The 11,117-nt window shown below is 50.9% G+C and overlaps 3 protein-coding genes across 3 annotated transcripts; all 3 read left to right on the top strand.

Moving 5' to 3' along the window:
• The first annotated feature begins 676 nt into the window (after positions 1-676).
• On the top strand, positions 677-1,679 carry STEHIDRAFT_121176 (uncharacterized protein). Its single transcript, XM_007303734.1, has 2 exons — positions 677-1,207; positions 1,272-1,679. Exons 1-2 carry the CDS (start codon positions 971-973, stop codon positions 1,275-1,277), a joined length of 243 nt encoding a protein of 80 aa, XP_007303796.1. The 5' UTR covers positions 677-970; the 3' UTR covers positions 1,278-1,679.
• A 1,303-nt stretch (positions 1,680-2,982) lies between these two features.
• STEHIDRAFT_156532 (uncharacterized protein) lies at positions 2,983-4,533 on the top strand (the record flags this gene model as incomplete). Its single annotated transcript, XM_007303733.1, has 1 exon — positions 2,983-4,533. The coding sequence occupies one exon, from the start codon at positions 2,983-2,985 to the stop codon at positions 4,531-4,533; it is 1,551 nt and encodes a 516-aa protein (XP_007303795.1).
• A 1,025-nt stretch (positions 4,534-5,558) lies between these two features.
• Positions 5,559-10,939, top strand: STEHIDRAFT_139206 (uncharacterized protein; the record flags this gene model as incomplete). Its single annotated transcript, XM_007303732.1, has 15 exons — positions 5,559-6,267; positions 6,359-6,510; positions 6,569-6,605; positions 6,676-6,790; positions 6,851-7,162; positions 7,247-7,664; positions 7,723-7,749; positions 7,801-8,054; positions 8,115-8,457; positions 8,513-8,669; positions 8,731-8,792; positions 8,851-9,071; positions 9,135-9,794; positions 9,861-10,366; positions 10,433-10,939. 15 exons carry the CDS (start codon positions 5,559-5,561, stop codon positions 10,738-10,740), a joined length of 4,281 nt encoding a protein of 1,426 aa, XP_007303794.1. The 3' UTR covers positions 10,741-10,939.
• Between the last annotated feature and the right edge of the window lie 178 nt (positions 10,940-11,117).

Below are 11,117 nucleotides of genomic sequence, written 5' to 3'. Positions count from 1 at the left end.
ATGCGTTTGAAGTAGACCTCTAACAAGGAGACGTACCGAATCAAGAAGAAAGAGGGGTCCAAGATGGCAGTGAGTCCTAACAGGTTGTTTTCGATAGACGGTGCATCACCCCGAAAGACCCTTTGCCTTCCTTTCGAACCATACCGTGCCTCCCTCCAACGCGCCCTATCACCCTCATCATTCGTATCTTCGCGGGGCTCGAACAGATCCGTCTCTTGGCGGAATTCATCATTGCATCTTCAAGCTGAGATGGGCGTATCATTTGTGGGCACATAAATAGTAACGGGGGTAACAACGCGATTATGACTACACTGCCGTCGAAGAGTCCAAAGCTCTATTTGGGTGGATGGGTGAGCTATTTGGTGGGGGTAGAGCTGATGGGTCTTACATCATTTCTGCCCAATCGATAGATCACTTCCCAGATGCGATGATATCTGCACAAAGGCGACGGGGTCGACCACGACAAACCACATGTATGACCTATTATTCATACCGTCCTGGACTGTTTCGCTGTGCGTCAACACAGCCCATGTAGCGCGTCCGAAATGATATGAGCATTCTCTACGAGTCCCGGTCCTACTGTACTTTTCCGACCAAAGGTTCATCAAAATTTTACGGCACCCATCACTTTCATTCGGGTCACGTTCAAATCACGGTTCATTCACTGCGCGTTATGCGTGATGTCACGCAGCTTTTTGTTCTGTTCATCACCACGGAGTACGCGTGACGAACCTTTGGTCGGAAAAGTACAGTATTCCTACACAATGCAGTTCCAGCATATCGACATCACGCAGCTCAAGATGGGTGATACGAAATATATATCCTCTTTCCCTCTTTCCATGACCGACTCATCGATGCTCCAGTACGATTTTCTTGTTTACGGCGACTGATGTGAGTTTATAGTTGGACCGAGGCTATAAAGCCGGTTTTAGCCCATCATCGTGCAACGGCACTGTTCCTCTGCCACTCGATGTCCGTCCCTCAATGTTTCGATCCAGTGAAAGGTCTTCTTGATGATCCAGAAACTGTCGTTCAACAGACTATCGGGAGACTGGGATCATTGGTATCTTTTCGTCTAATATCTGTTGCTGTCGAGACTGGACTTTATGGTGAACCATCCTTCTTCTACTCACGCATCACTTCCCTACCCCTGACTGCATGTAGGATTATCAACCGCATTGTTCTTACTTTCCATGTGTCTGGTCATGTAAGTACCATATGCTTCTCATGCTGCCTGTATAGCTCATATTTTTCTTTTTGTTTTGATGAAGGCGTAACGGCCTGAAAACTACGGGCCACTGGCTACTCGTGCTAGTGACCGCCGCAATGTTTGGAGTAGTATCTTCCCATCTTGTGTTGAACTGGATCGAAACCATGTCATCTATTAAAGATAGGGTCACATCTGTCATCAGTGACGCAGTAAATAGTGTTTCCTGTCATAGTGTGGTTATAAACACTGGTCAGAAGAAGGCGACCTCCCAGATGGAAACGGTTGCTCAAGTTCTTCTGTCGATTTTCAACGTATGTGTCTTACACATCTCACATATATTGACATTGTAGAATTCAGGTATCAACCTTCAGTTTGCTCTGGGCGACCTGGTCGTCATATGGCGAGTTTGGGCTATATGGAAGCCTTCCATCATAATCCCAGCATTGCCTGGTACATTGCTCCTTGCAAGTTTCGGTATGTCCCAGCCTACCAGTGTAATATCACTCTCAATGATTATCATGCTTTCGTCTGTGCTCAGTCACCGCTATCGCAACCAGTTTCTCCGATGGCAAGCTATATTATGTCCCCGGCAACGAGGCGGGCCAACACAGCCAGTACGTAGCATTGGGTATGATGTTCGCCACAAACATTCTGTCGACGCTACTGATCGCTATAAAGACATGGTAAGTTCACATGTGCCTGTGGCCAGCATTAACATGCTTAATTTTTTTGGGTTATAATAGGTCACATCGCCTTACCATGAAGGCCTTTGTCGCAAGTCATGGAAAGAGTTCAAGAACCAAAGTCGAAGCAGTACTTGCGCTTCTGACTGAATCTGGCGTCATATACTGCATTATATGGGTATTTATTCTTTCTGAAGCTCGTGGATGTGATGTTCACAATCTGACAATTTCAACCACCATCCAGGTTGTGTATGCGTGTGCTATGAGCCAAGTGTATAGCGTCCAAGGTCCCTCCCTTTGGGCGAATATCATGGGGGCTTGCATGATTCAAATTACGGTCCGTTCACTTCGTTGCATGTCTCTGCAAACGGTACGTACTGACAGATATGAACATTCACCAGGCTATATATCCTACGACTATAGTCATTCTGATTGCACTACAGAAAACAGCATGGGATATGGGGATCAGCCACAGTTCAATCAATTTATCGACGTGATGATAATATATCATGCCCCTTCTGTTCCCCTTAGACAATTGTGGTTGGACTGCCAGTACCTAGGAGTGGATATAGACATAATATGGGATGAAGTTATGCGCCAATCTAAACTTTCAAGTAGAAACCTGATGAAGAGGAAGCGGAGAGTGCAGGGAATTCGCCTTCGCTCGACTAGACGGTGTTCACGAGGCCGGCACCGGCCGGCGGCAAAAAAGACGCCGAACCAGACGCGGGGCGCCACACTTCAACAGCTTGCTCTTTCGCATCAACTTGAATCAGTCTCACTTGGCTAAGTTTTGGACTGTTCCCTCAGAAATTACAGACAACTTGGAAGTCCTTCTGTTTTTCTGGAACCGATAATGTTCTTCTCGTTTCTGCCGGTCAGGCCTCCGGCTTGGTGATCTCGTGTCTCAGGCCTCCGTCTTTATGCACCCAACGTACATCTCGCCTGCCCGCCAGGCTGGGGAGGTCTCACCCATGTCTTTGGCCTTTATAATGTAGCTTCCTCCCTCTAGCTTTCAATATTCTATCCTCATACTCGGTCGTCTCTCACGTGAAGCTCCAAGCCCAAGCAAATATCCTCCTCAGTCCGATGGCTTACTACGTTCAATCTCCCTTCACTCCCTGGGCCCAATACAGCACTAGCAACTCGGCCCACCTTTCACCCTTCCATACCTCCTTCACCTCGTTCGACTCCCAGCCCCAGCCATCCACAGTCCTCGCAACATCCCCACTCTCCTCCTTCCCTACAAGTTCCTCGATATCCTCCCTCAACTCTCTTTCATCCACCGTAGGAAATTATGATCCCTCCCAAGAAGAACTTGATCACTTCGATTCTCCCAAGGACCCTCAAGGTCTCTCTGCCCCGACGGCTTTCCAATCCAGTTATCAGTCCAGCTTCACCATCACTGCCTTCCGCTCGCCCGAAAGTAGGCGGATCATCCAACGTCGTCCCGGTTTCTCCGTTTCCGCGGGCTCGAAAGAACTCGTCATCCTGGCTACTCGAAATGAGCGTCAGAAACGCATCAACGAGCTCACGAGGCAGGTGCTCTTCTCCTCCGCCAATCCTAGACAACAACATTCCGCGTACAAACAACAAACCCAATATACAACTCAACCTCCCATCCATTCCAATGCCAACACCAATCTCAGCCCTCCTCGTGGACGTCTTGTTCGTGGTGGTGCGCGGCCGGTGTCGTCGGAATCGCACAACCGGGTCACGATGTCTCCAATGTCGTATTCCCCCGCATCCACTCCAGGCCTGCGTCTCGTGAACCATGGCGTCAGACAGGAGCGTTCACGCCGAGTTGAAGAGTTTGAGCCTCAGGAGGAATTGGAGGAGCTGGACATAGTGGACATTGGAAGTGCCACGGACGTATCGACATCGGTGTCGTACGATATAAGGAGGTCGACTGGCGTAGGAGGGTTAGGTCTGGGCGTGGGATTGAGCCCTATCGGGCCAAGAGTAGAGGTCGACAGGAATAGCTGGCAGCCACATCGCCCGGCTTCGCTCGATGGATCAGACGACATCGATGAAGTCTTCACGCCGACTGTCATTTACTCAACGTCGCGCCAACGGCCCTCTTCGAAGGTTTACTCCAACGAAGACTACCCATCCTTTGCGCCCAACGTTCGCCGCAAGCACGCTAACGTGGACGAGGACAAAGAAAACGGTCTCGAGACGGCGTCTATGTCGTCTTCGTCTTCGTCCACGTCACTCTCCTCCCTTCGTCGTCTCGCGATCGGATCGACCCTCGTCAAGGGTGTCGTTCATCGCCTTAGCCAACAATTTTCGTCTCCCAAATCTCCTTCGAAGTCACCGTCGACCGCGGTCTTCACGCCTGCCCCTTCCCTCACCTCAAAGTTCTCATCCAGGGCGAACTCCAAGCCTACAAGCAGGAGTAAGGGCAGGGGCGGGCGTAAGTCCAAATCCATACCGAAATTTGAGGTCGACACTACTGCGACTAGTGCTCCCCGGCGAAGGTCATATACCTCAGAGCCCTTCGGACCCGGGTCTTTTGGAATTGGAAGTGATTGCGAGAATGTGATGGCTGGTCGCGGCGGTTACGTGGCGAAGAATCCGGAGATTGAGCATTGGCCGTCCGAGTCGGTGTCGAGGGCTTTCGGCAGGAGAATTTTGTGAAGGATATCGACTCTCTCATCTGGTCGTCTTGATGCTCTGCTCTCATGTGGTTTCAGTTCCTGGCTGAATATACCAATCTGGTTGCAGGCCATTGCCTATATTAAAGTCTCTTTTTTGGGAGATGCGTGAAAAGTCCCCGTCAGAGTCTGGCCCATCTGAAACTCTAGCTTCATGGTTCACTACATGCTCTGTCACTTAGCTCAATTCTCAGTCTCGCATATTTCTCGCACAATAGTCCACGCATTGTACGACCCGTGAGTTGCCTCCTGCTCTGTCTCGGTCGCTCAGTACTATTTTTGCACCACTGATCATTTGTCGTCGAATTACAGCATCTGTATCCGTGTGGCTTCACTTCCCAAGCGCCCGTATGCATCTCACGGATTTCTTAACCTCCCCTCTTTTGGCCACATTCACCGACCGTCTGACTTTTTCTTACTCCTTAGAAAGGCCCAGCATCAGCGCCATGACCATACCTTCCCAAACCGATTCTCGTCCAAGCTCTTGTCAGTCTTCTTCCCTTATCCCACCTGTTCGTCGTCAAGGCACTGGACGGGATCTCTCGTGAGCTGTGTAGACTGTATGATATGGTCTGGTACTCAGGGTTTCCATTCAAATTCAGTAGACTGTACTGAATAACCGTCGTTACGCCACATCACGGAAACTGATCATCTCCGGGCGCGTTCAAAAGAGATTGACGGCGGACGACCAATCACACACCGCATCTCGTACCGATCTCACAAGTCCCATCGAGCATACTCTCAGGTTGGTTCTTCTAGCTTGCGAACTCGCGCCCATATCATCATCATCGAAGGGGTGCCTATGGGAAAACAACTTATATACGTATCTCGAAGAGAGCCCGCATCTCGCATACCCACTTTGCTCCTTCTCAGGCTGGTTGGATCGCCCCGTTGACTGGTTGGATCGCCCCGTTGACGGTGGCCCTTCGTTCTTTTCTCAATCACTGTCTTTCGATATATCATCGCTGATTGTTGACCTGAGCATTGGACTCCAACGTCTCTTTCCCGATGCCTGTCCCCCGCCTTTTAAAAAAGCTGAGCTTTCACAAACTACGGAGTAAATCAGTCGACGACCTGCACGAAGACGACTGGGCTTTCTTTCCCGAATCGCCTCTTCCACCCGTACCCCAAATCCCCATCAATCCTCGCTCGCAGACCGAGCCTCGTCTCAACCTGCGCCAGGGATCCAGTAGCTCCAGCAACTCTGGGACGAATCTAACCGGGCCAAGCTCCAGAGCGTTTACCAACTCGCGGAGCTCTACGCTCGTCAGCTCTGGTTCCAGCGCGGGAACGCCATACACATACACCCGTTACTCTGAAAACCTTGATTTGCTCAAATATCATGCCGGTGATCATGGACATGCTGAAAACGGCGATCTCGAAGGTCCCATCGCACCCACGCCGGGCTTCAAAACTCAAAGAGCTGTTATATCTTCGTCTCCCGCGGCCATGGATTATTTCCCTAGCGCAGAATACGTCGCGGCCGGAACGACGGTTACAGCGTTAGCGGTGACGGAGTTTCGAGTCGAGGAGTCAGAGACGGAGGGCCAGGGCCACGATAGAGGTCTGACTTCTAGGAATCCCAGCCGGGAGATAGGTACAGGCCAGCTGTATCGTCAACATCATGAGGCGAAGTCGATCATAGACAACTCATGGAATATGGTAAAGGACGGGTCGAAGAAGATGGCAGGTGCGGAGGCGATGTTGAATACTATTGGTGCGTCTTGTCCTCAATTTATCATCTCTCGACATCAGTTTACAGTCAATATCGGTTTTACTGATACCTTTCCGACCCATGATGTGCATAGATGATACGGTCTCAAAACTTCAAGCGGGTAACTCAGCGCTGACGCCGCTGATCACTAGCGTCGAGACGGCGTTGAAAGACACGGGCGTGGTGGACATGGTTCAGAGCGGATTGGACCACTTTTTCGACGGGATGCCGGTCTTTATGAATGCGGTGGGACTTTCTCGGTAGTATCGCACCCTCGAGTATGTTTTCTGACGGTGTTTTCTAGTTGGACTCGGTAGCCAAGCTCCATCCCTTCATCGGAGGTATGTTTTATTATCTCAACTTGTAATGCGAGGTCGGAAATTCCTAATAGCTATGTATATCGTTCGATAGTCGCTGTGATGGCTTTCAAGGCCGTCTATACTCTGGAGCTCAAGCGTCGTGAGAACGAGAAGAAAATTATAGCTCTCTATGTCGAGATGAAGGACATGATGGGTGTTCTCCTCCAGTACGCCCTCTGCATTATTGCTATTGCCATATCCTAACAAAGCCGGTCTTCAATGCGCAGACTGCATGACGAACAATCAGTCGCGCCCGACGGACGTTCTATCGAAGACCGAATGTCTGCACTCGTGAACAAGACAGCCGACGACATCAAAACTTGCTCCAACGCCTGCGATACCTACTCAAAGAAGCGCCTACTCGCCAAAGTCTTCCAAGGCCCGATGTGGGACACCAAGCTCGTCGCATTCGCTGGATCGTTCACCAAGAGGAGGACCGAGTTTGAGTTCGCCTTATCAGTCCATACAGCCTTGGGCGTTGATCAGCTGAATTCAAAGGTATCATCTGTGATGGATACGACACAGATGATGAATCAAAAGTTCGTTGCAACATTTTACTTCACCTGTCATCCTTAATTTGGTTGTGAGGATATGCATTGGCTGATTGATGATGTGTTGCTCAGGATGGACCAGATGATGCAAATGTTCCAAACGCTAGTCAATCCGGAGATGAAGAAGCTCACTGCCGCCGTCGAGGAACACGGTGGGATCCAAGCTTGTATGGAGAACGAGTCCGTTCTTCGTGAGCTCAGCGGGTTTACCTCCAAACCTTCGAGCGCCAGCAAGGCTCGTCTTGATCCTGCCGCCACACGAGGTGGCAAGCGCGCTCGAGACGAGAATACGTCGGCGTTTGAGGAGCTGAAGGCGGATATCTATGATGACCCGGATGCTGCGATTGAGAAGAACATGGTCGTGTTTTCTCGCAAGTTCGAGATCCAGAAGCAGCAGATAGTGGCGGAGTTGACGTTGGTGGTTCAACACGAGGGTGACAGAGTCATTGAGGCGGTTACTTCTGGACCACACGATAGGATTCTCGACCCCGTAGGTTTTCTGCTTCCTTTGTTAAGCGGTCAAATTTAAACGGATTTTTTGTTTCCAGGATATGCATGTCATCTGGAAGGATATGGTTAGTCCAGACACTCTCATAATCTCCCAATACGCTAATTGCGTTATGTAGGGATGGCGAGGAAACGTCAAGGCACGGCACTTCGTTTTAGCTCTCCGAGACTTCTTCCAAGAGAAAGTGGCCGCTGTCTCGAAGGGTGTGGCCACTCCGAAAGCAGGCCTGAAGAGCACAGATAGCTGGGCGATCAAATATATAGACATCATTCGGTTGCAACCCATCATGGAGGCTTTCGATGACGATGCCTCTGGTTTCATCACCGTTCTGGAGATGAATAATTTCACAACAAGTCGGCCAAAAGGATGGAGGTTTGTCCAATTTTTTTCTTCGCGTACAGTCACCGAGCTGATGCAGATGTTTCGTCGTAGCCTCTCTCACTGGGTCGCATACTGGGCTATCGGACACAGAGCAGCAATGGTGCACTATAAGGTTCTGATCGAAGAGCTATTCGCCAAGATGGAAGGTATCATCCCAGAGCTCCGACTCGAGAACCGTGGCTCTGCCCACGATTATTTCGCGATGTCTTGGAAGGCGGTACACACTCTGACAGCTGGCCTCGACGATCATGCTCCCGACCCGAATCAGGAGCGGTTCACAACCTATGTTGAGTCGGAGGAAAAGCGCGTGAAAGCGAACCTGGAGGCGGTGGACTACATTATCGACGGCCTTGACACTCTTTCGCTGGTGACTGGCGCCGGTAGAATCGAGAAAGTGAGCTTTTATGACAGATGATAATGTGTTTATCGACTGACGATGAAGTGCCCAGTCACTGTTTGTTCTAGTGTATCTGCTGCTCAAGCATCACTTCGAGATCATGCGGATAGCCCGTACAAAGGTCATCGACGATGACGAGCTGTGGAATGCGGAGCAAACTATTCGATACATCATGCAGGCCGTCGGCTACCGCGTCAGCGACTTGACTCGTGCGTGCTTACTGCTTCGACTTCTAGCGCGTTAGAGCTGAGTTGTGATGGGGGTTTTCAGATAACTTCAGACAGCAGAGAGTGGACGTCCAGAAATCCTTTGCAAATTTCGCCTGTGGGATAGTGAGTGTAATTTTTTCAAATTTGGATCATCAACATTATATTGATCTCCCTGCCGTAGTACAAGTTCGTAGAGGACCCGGGAGAATTATGGTCCCCAGAAAAAGTCAGGGCTATGAACGAACCGGTGCAGGTGTATCGAGATGCCGACGAGGACCAGACTATCCAGCCATCAGACATTCTTAAACTCGAGTACCACGACAAGCTTTATCTTGACCAGTGGGTATACGGCGACAATCCATACCCGGCTATTCCTTGGACATCGGGCCCAGTCAGCTTGCTGTAACTCCCAATCGCCTCCTTTCATTCTTGTTCCGTTACTGACCCTCGCCTGGATTTCAACAGCCTCGGCCCATGGCACGGCTACCGCTACACCGACACAGGCGAATGGAACACCCAATACCCACTAAGCATGATGACCCTCAACATCCAACGCGCATCCGGCCACCAAAGGCTCAAAGCCACCGGCTGGAACAGCAACGGAGACTTCGACGTCCAAGGCTCATGGACGAAATCCGAACAAGGCATCCTCCGAATCACCCTCGAATTCCTCTTCTCCGCACAATACAGCAAGATCTACTTCCAAGGCAGGTACGACACCGAACAAGACCTCCTCTACGGCAACTGGGCAAAGTCCTCCGACCCGTCGAATATCCTCGGTCTAGTCACCTTCAAGCGTAACGCCCCAGAGCACCTGAGGTATTATCCCACGCCGAGTGAAGTCCACGGAGGAGATGGGAGGGCACGAGCATTGTGGCGGTTCGCGATCCTGGCTGTGAGAGATGAGGTTCGCAGGCGGGGGTGGTCGTGGTCGTATTTCCGGGAGAGGCGTGATCAGCGAAAGACGTTCATGCGGCTTTACCCAAGGTTGTTTTTCTTCGGGAGTCCCTTGAGCAAGAGCGAGACCATTGAACTTTGCGAGGTGACGCGAACACTAACATCGGCGGATGCGTGCTATTATGGGTCTGTGGTGCGCAAGATCAGAGACATGACCTGTCTTCACGAGTTCGTCCATCTTACCTCCCTCATATATATAACATTCAGTGGGCTGACTAGCGGGTTATTTTATAGTGAGATATGCGACGGCTGCGCCGGTCGAATCGGAGGCGCACGTCTCGTCTGCCTCGACTGCACACCGCAAAGCCAAGAAACCCTCGACACCATAGACCTCTGCGATCACCCCTCCTGCGTCTCCTGCACCGTCCCAATCACGCGTCGTGAAGACCTCGATGCACCACACATGCCAACGCACCACCTCATGAAACTATACACCGTTCTTCACATGCGTCAGTACGGACGAGTGGAGAGAGCGGCGAGGGAGGCGCTGAAGCGGGTCAACAGATGGATCGCAGCCGGACTTGGGGCGAGGAATGCAGCGCGCTGGCATGGTGCTTCTGCCCCAGGCGGCATGAGGACACCGATGAGGACGACGTTCCTGCCCATGATATCGGTGAACGAGTCTGGTGTGGATGGAATGAGCGTGTCGACGCCTTTGGTAGAGTCTAGGGAGATGTTTACTTGTGGGAAGTGCTATAGTCCAGTCACTCTCCCTTGCTGGTACTGCGTGGTCTGTCCAGGTACGTCGCGATTAAATTGACACAAAGTATACAACGATTTTCCTACTCACTGACTCGCACTACTAGACCACCTCTTCATCTGCGCCTCCTGCGACTCCGCCGGCGCGCTCAAAATCCCGCGCTCCTTCAATCTCACGCACGACGAAACACATCCTCTCATCCGGTGTCAAGAGCCCCCGAAAGTCGCCTCCGTCATGTCCACCGAGGAGCGGCTCATCGCTCTCGAAGAACGGCTTCAGGAGATGGAGGCGGGCCAGAGGGCGGTGCATGATCGGTTGGGAGATATCGAGGGGTTATTGAGGATGCTGCAGAGTACGCTTGCGCAGGCACGGACACCGTCGGCGAAGAGCCATTCGACGTGGTTGAATGTATAGGCCTGTTGTGACTCTTGTCTGGGTTTGTCTTGTTTGTCCAGTATGGAAACGTCTCGCTCATTATCACTTCACGTTTGTGTACTATATTATTCTGCCTTTCGTTTACTGCCTACCACAAGTCATACTTACTGCAACGAAATTATAAGTGCCGGTAATACTGTAGCGAACGCTTGCTCGAACTCGAACAGCTTGAACATACGTAGATGCATGTATGTAGTTATCCCGCACTTGAGGGAGTACGGGTTCAGTACCAACTACATACTTACTCAAAGTCACAGGACATCAGGCTTATGAGTTGTCCCCATTGACATGGTGCTGCACAAAACAAAAGACTCGGACGTATCATACAACCTACCACAAGTCCACAACCACAACCA

Source organism: Stereum hirsutum (assembly GCF_000264905.1).
Source record: "Stereum hirsutum FP-91666 SS1 unplaced genomic scaffold STEHIscaffold_6, whole genome shotgun sequence".
Lineage (NCBI taxonomy): Eukaryota > Fungi > Basidiomycota > Agaricomycetes > Russulales > Stereaceae > Stereum > Stereum hirsutum.
This window is presented reverse-complemented; position numbering and strand designations above follow the sequence as displayed.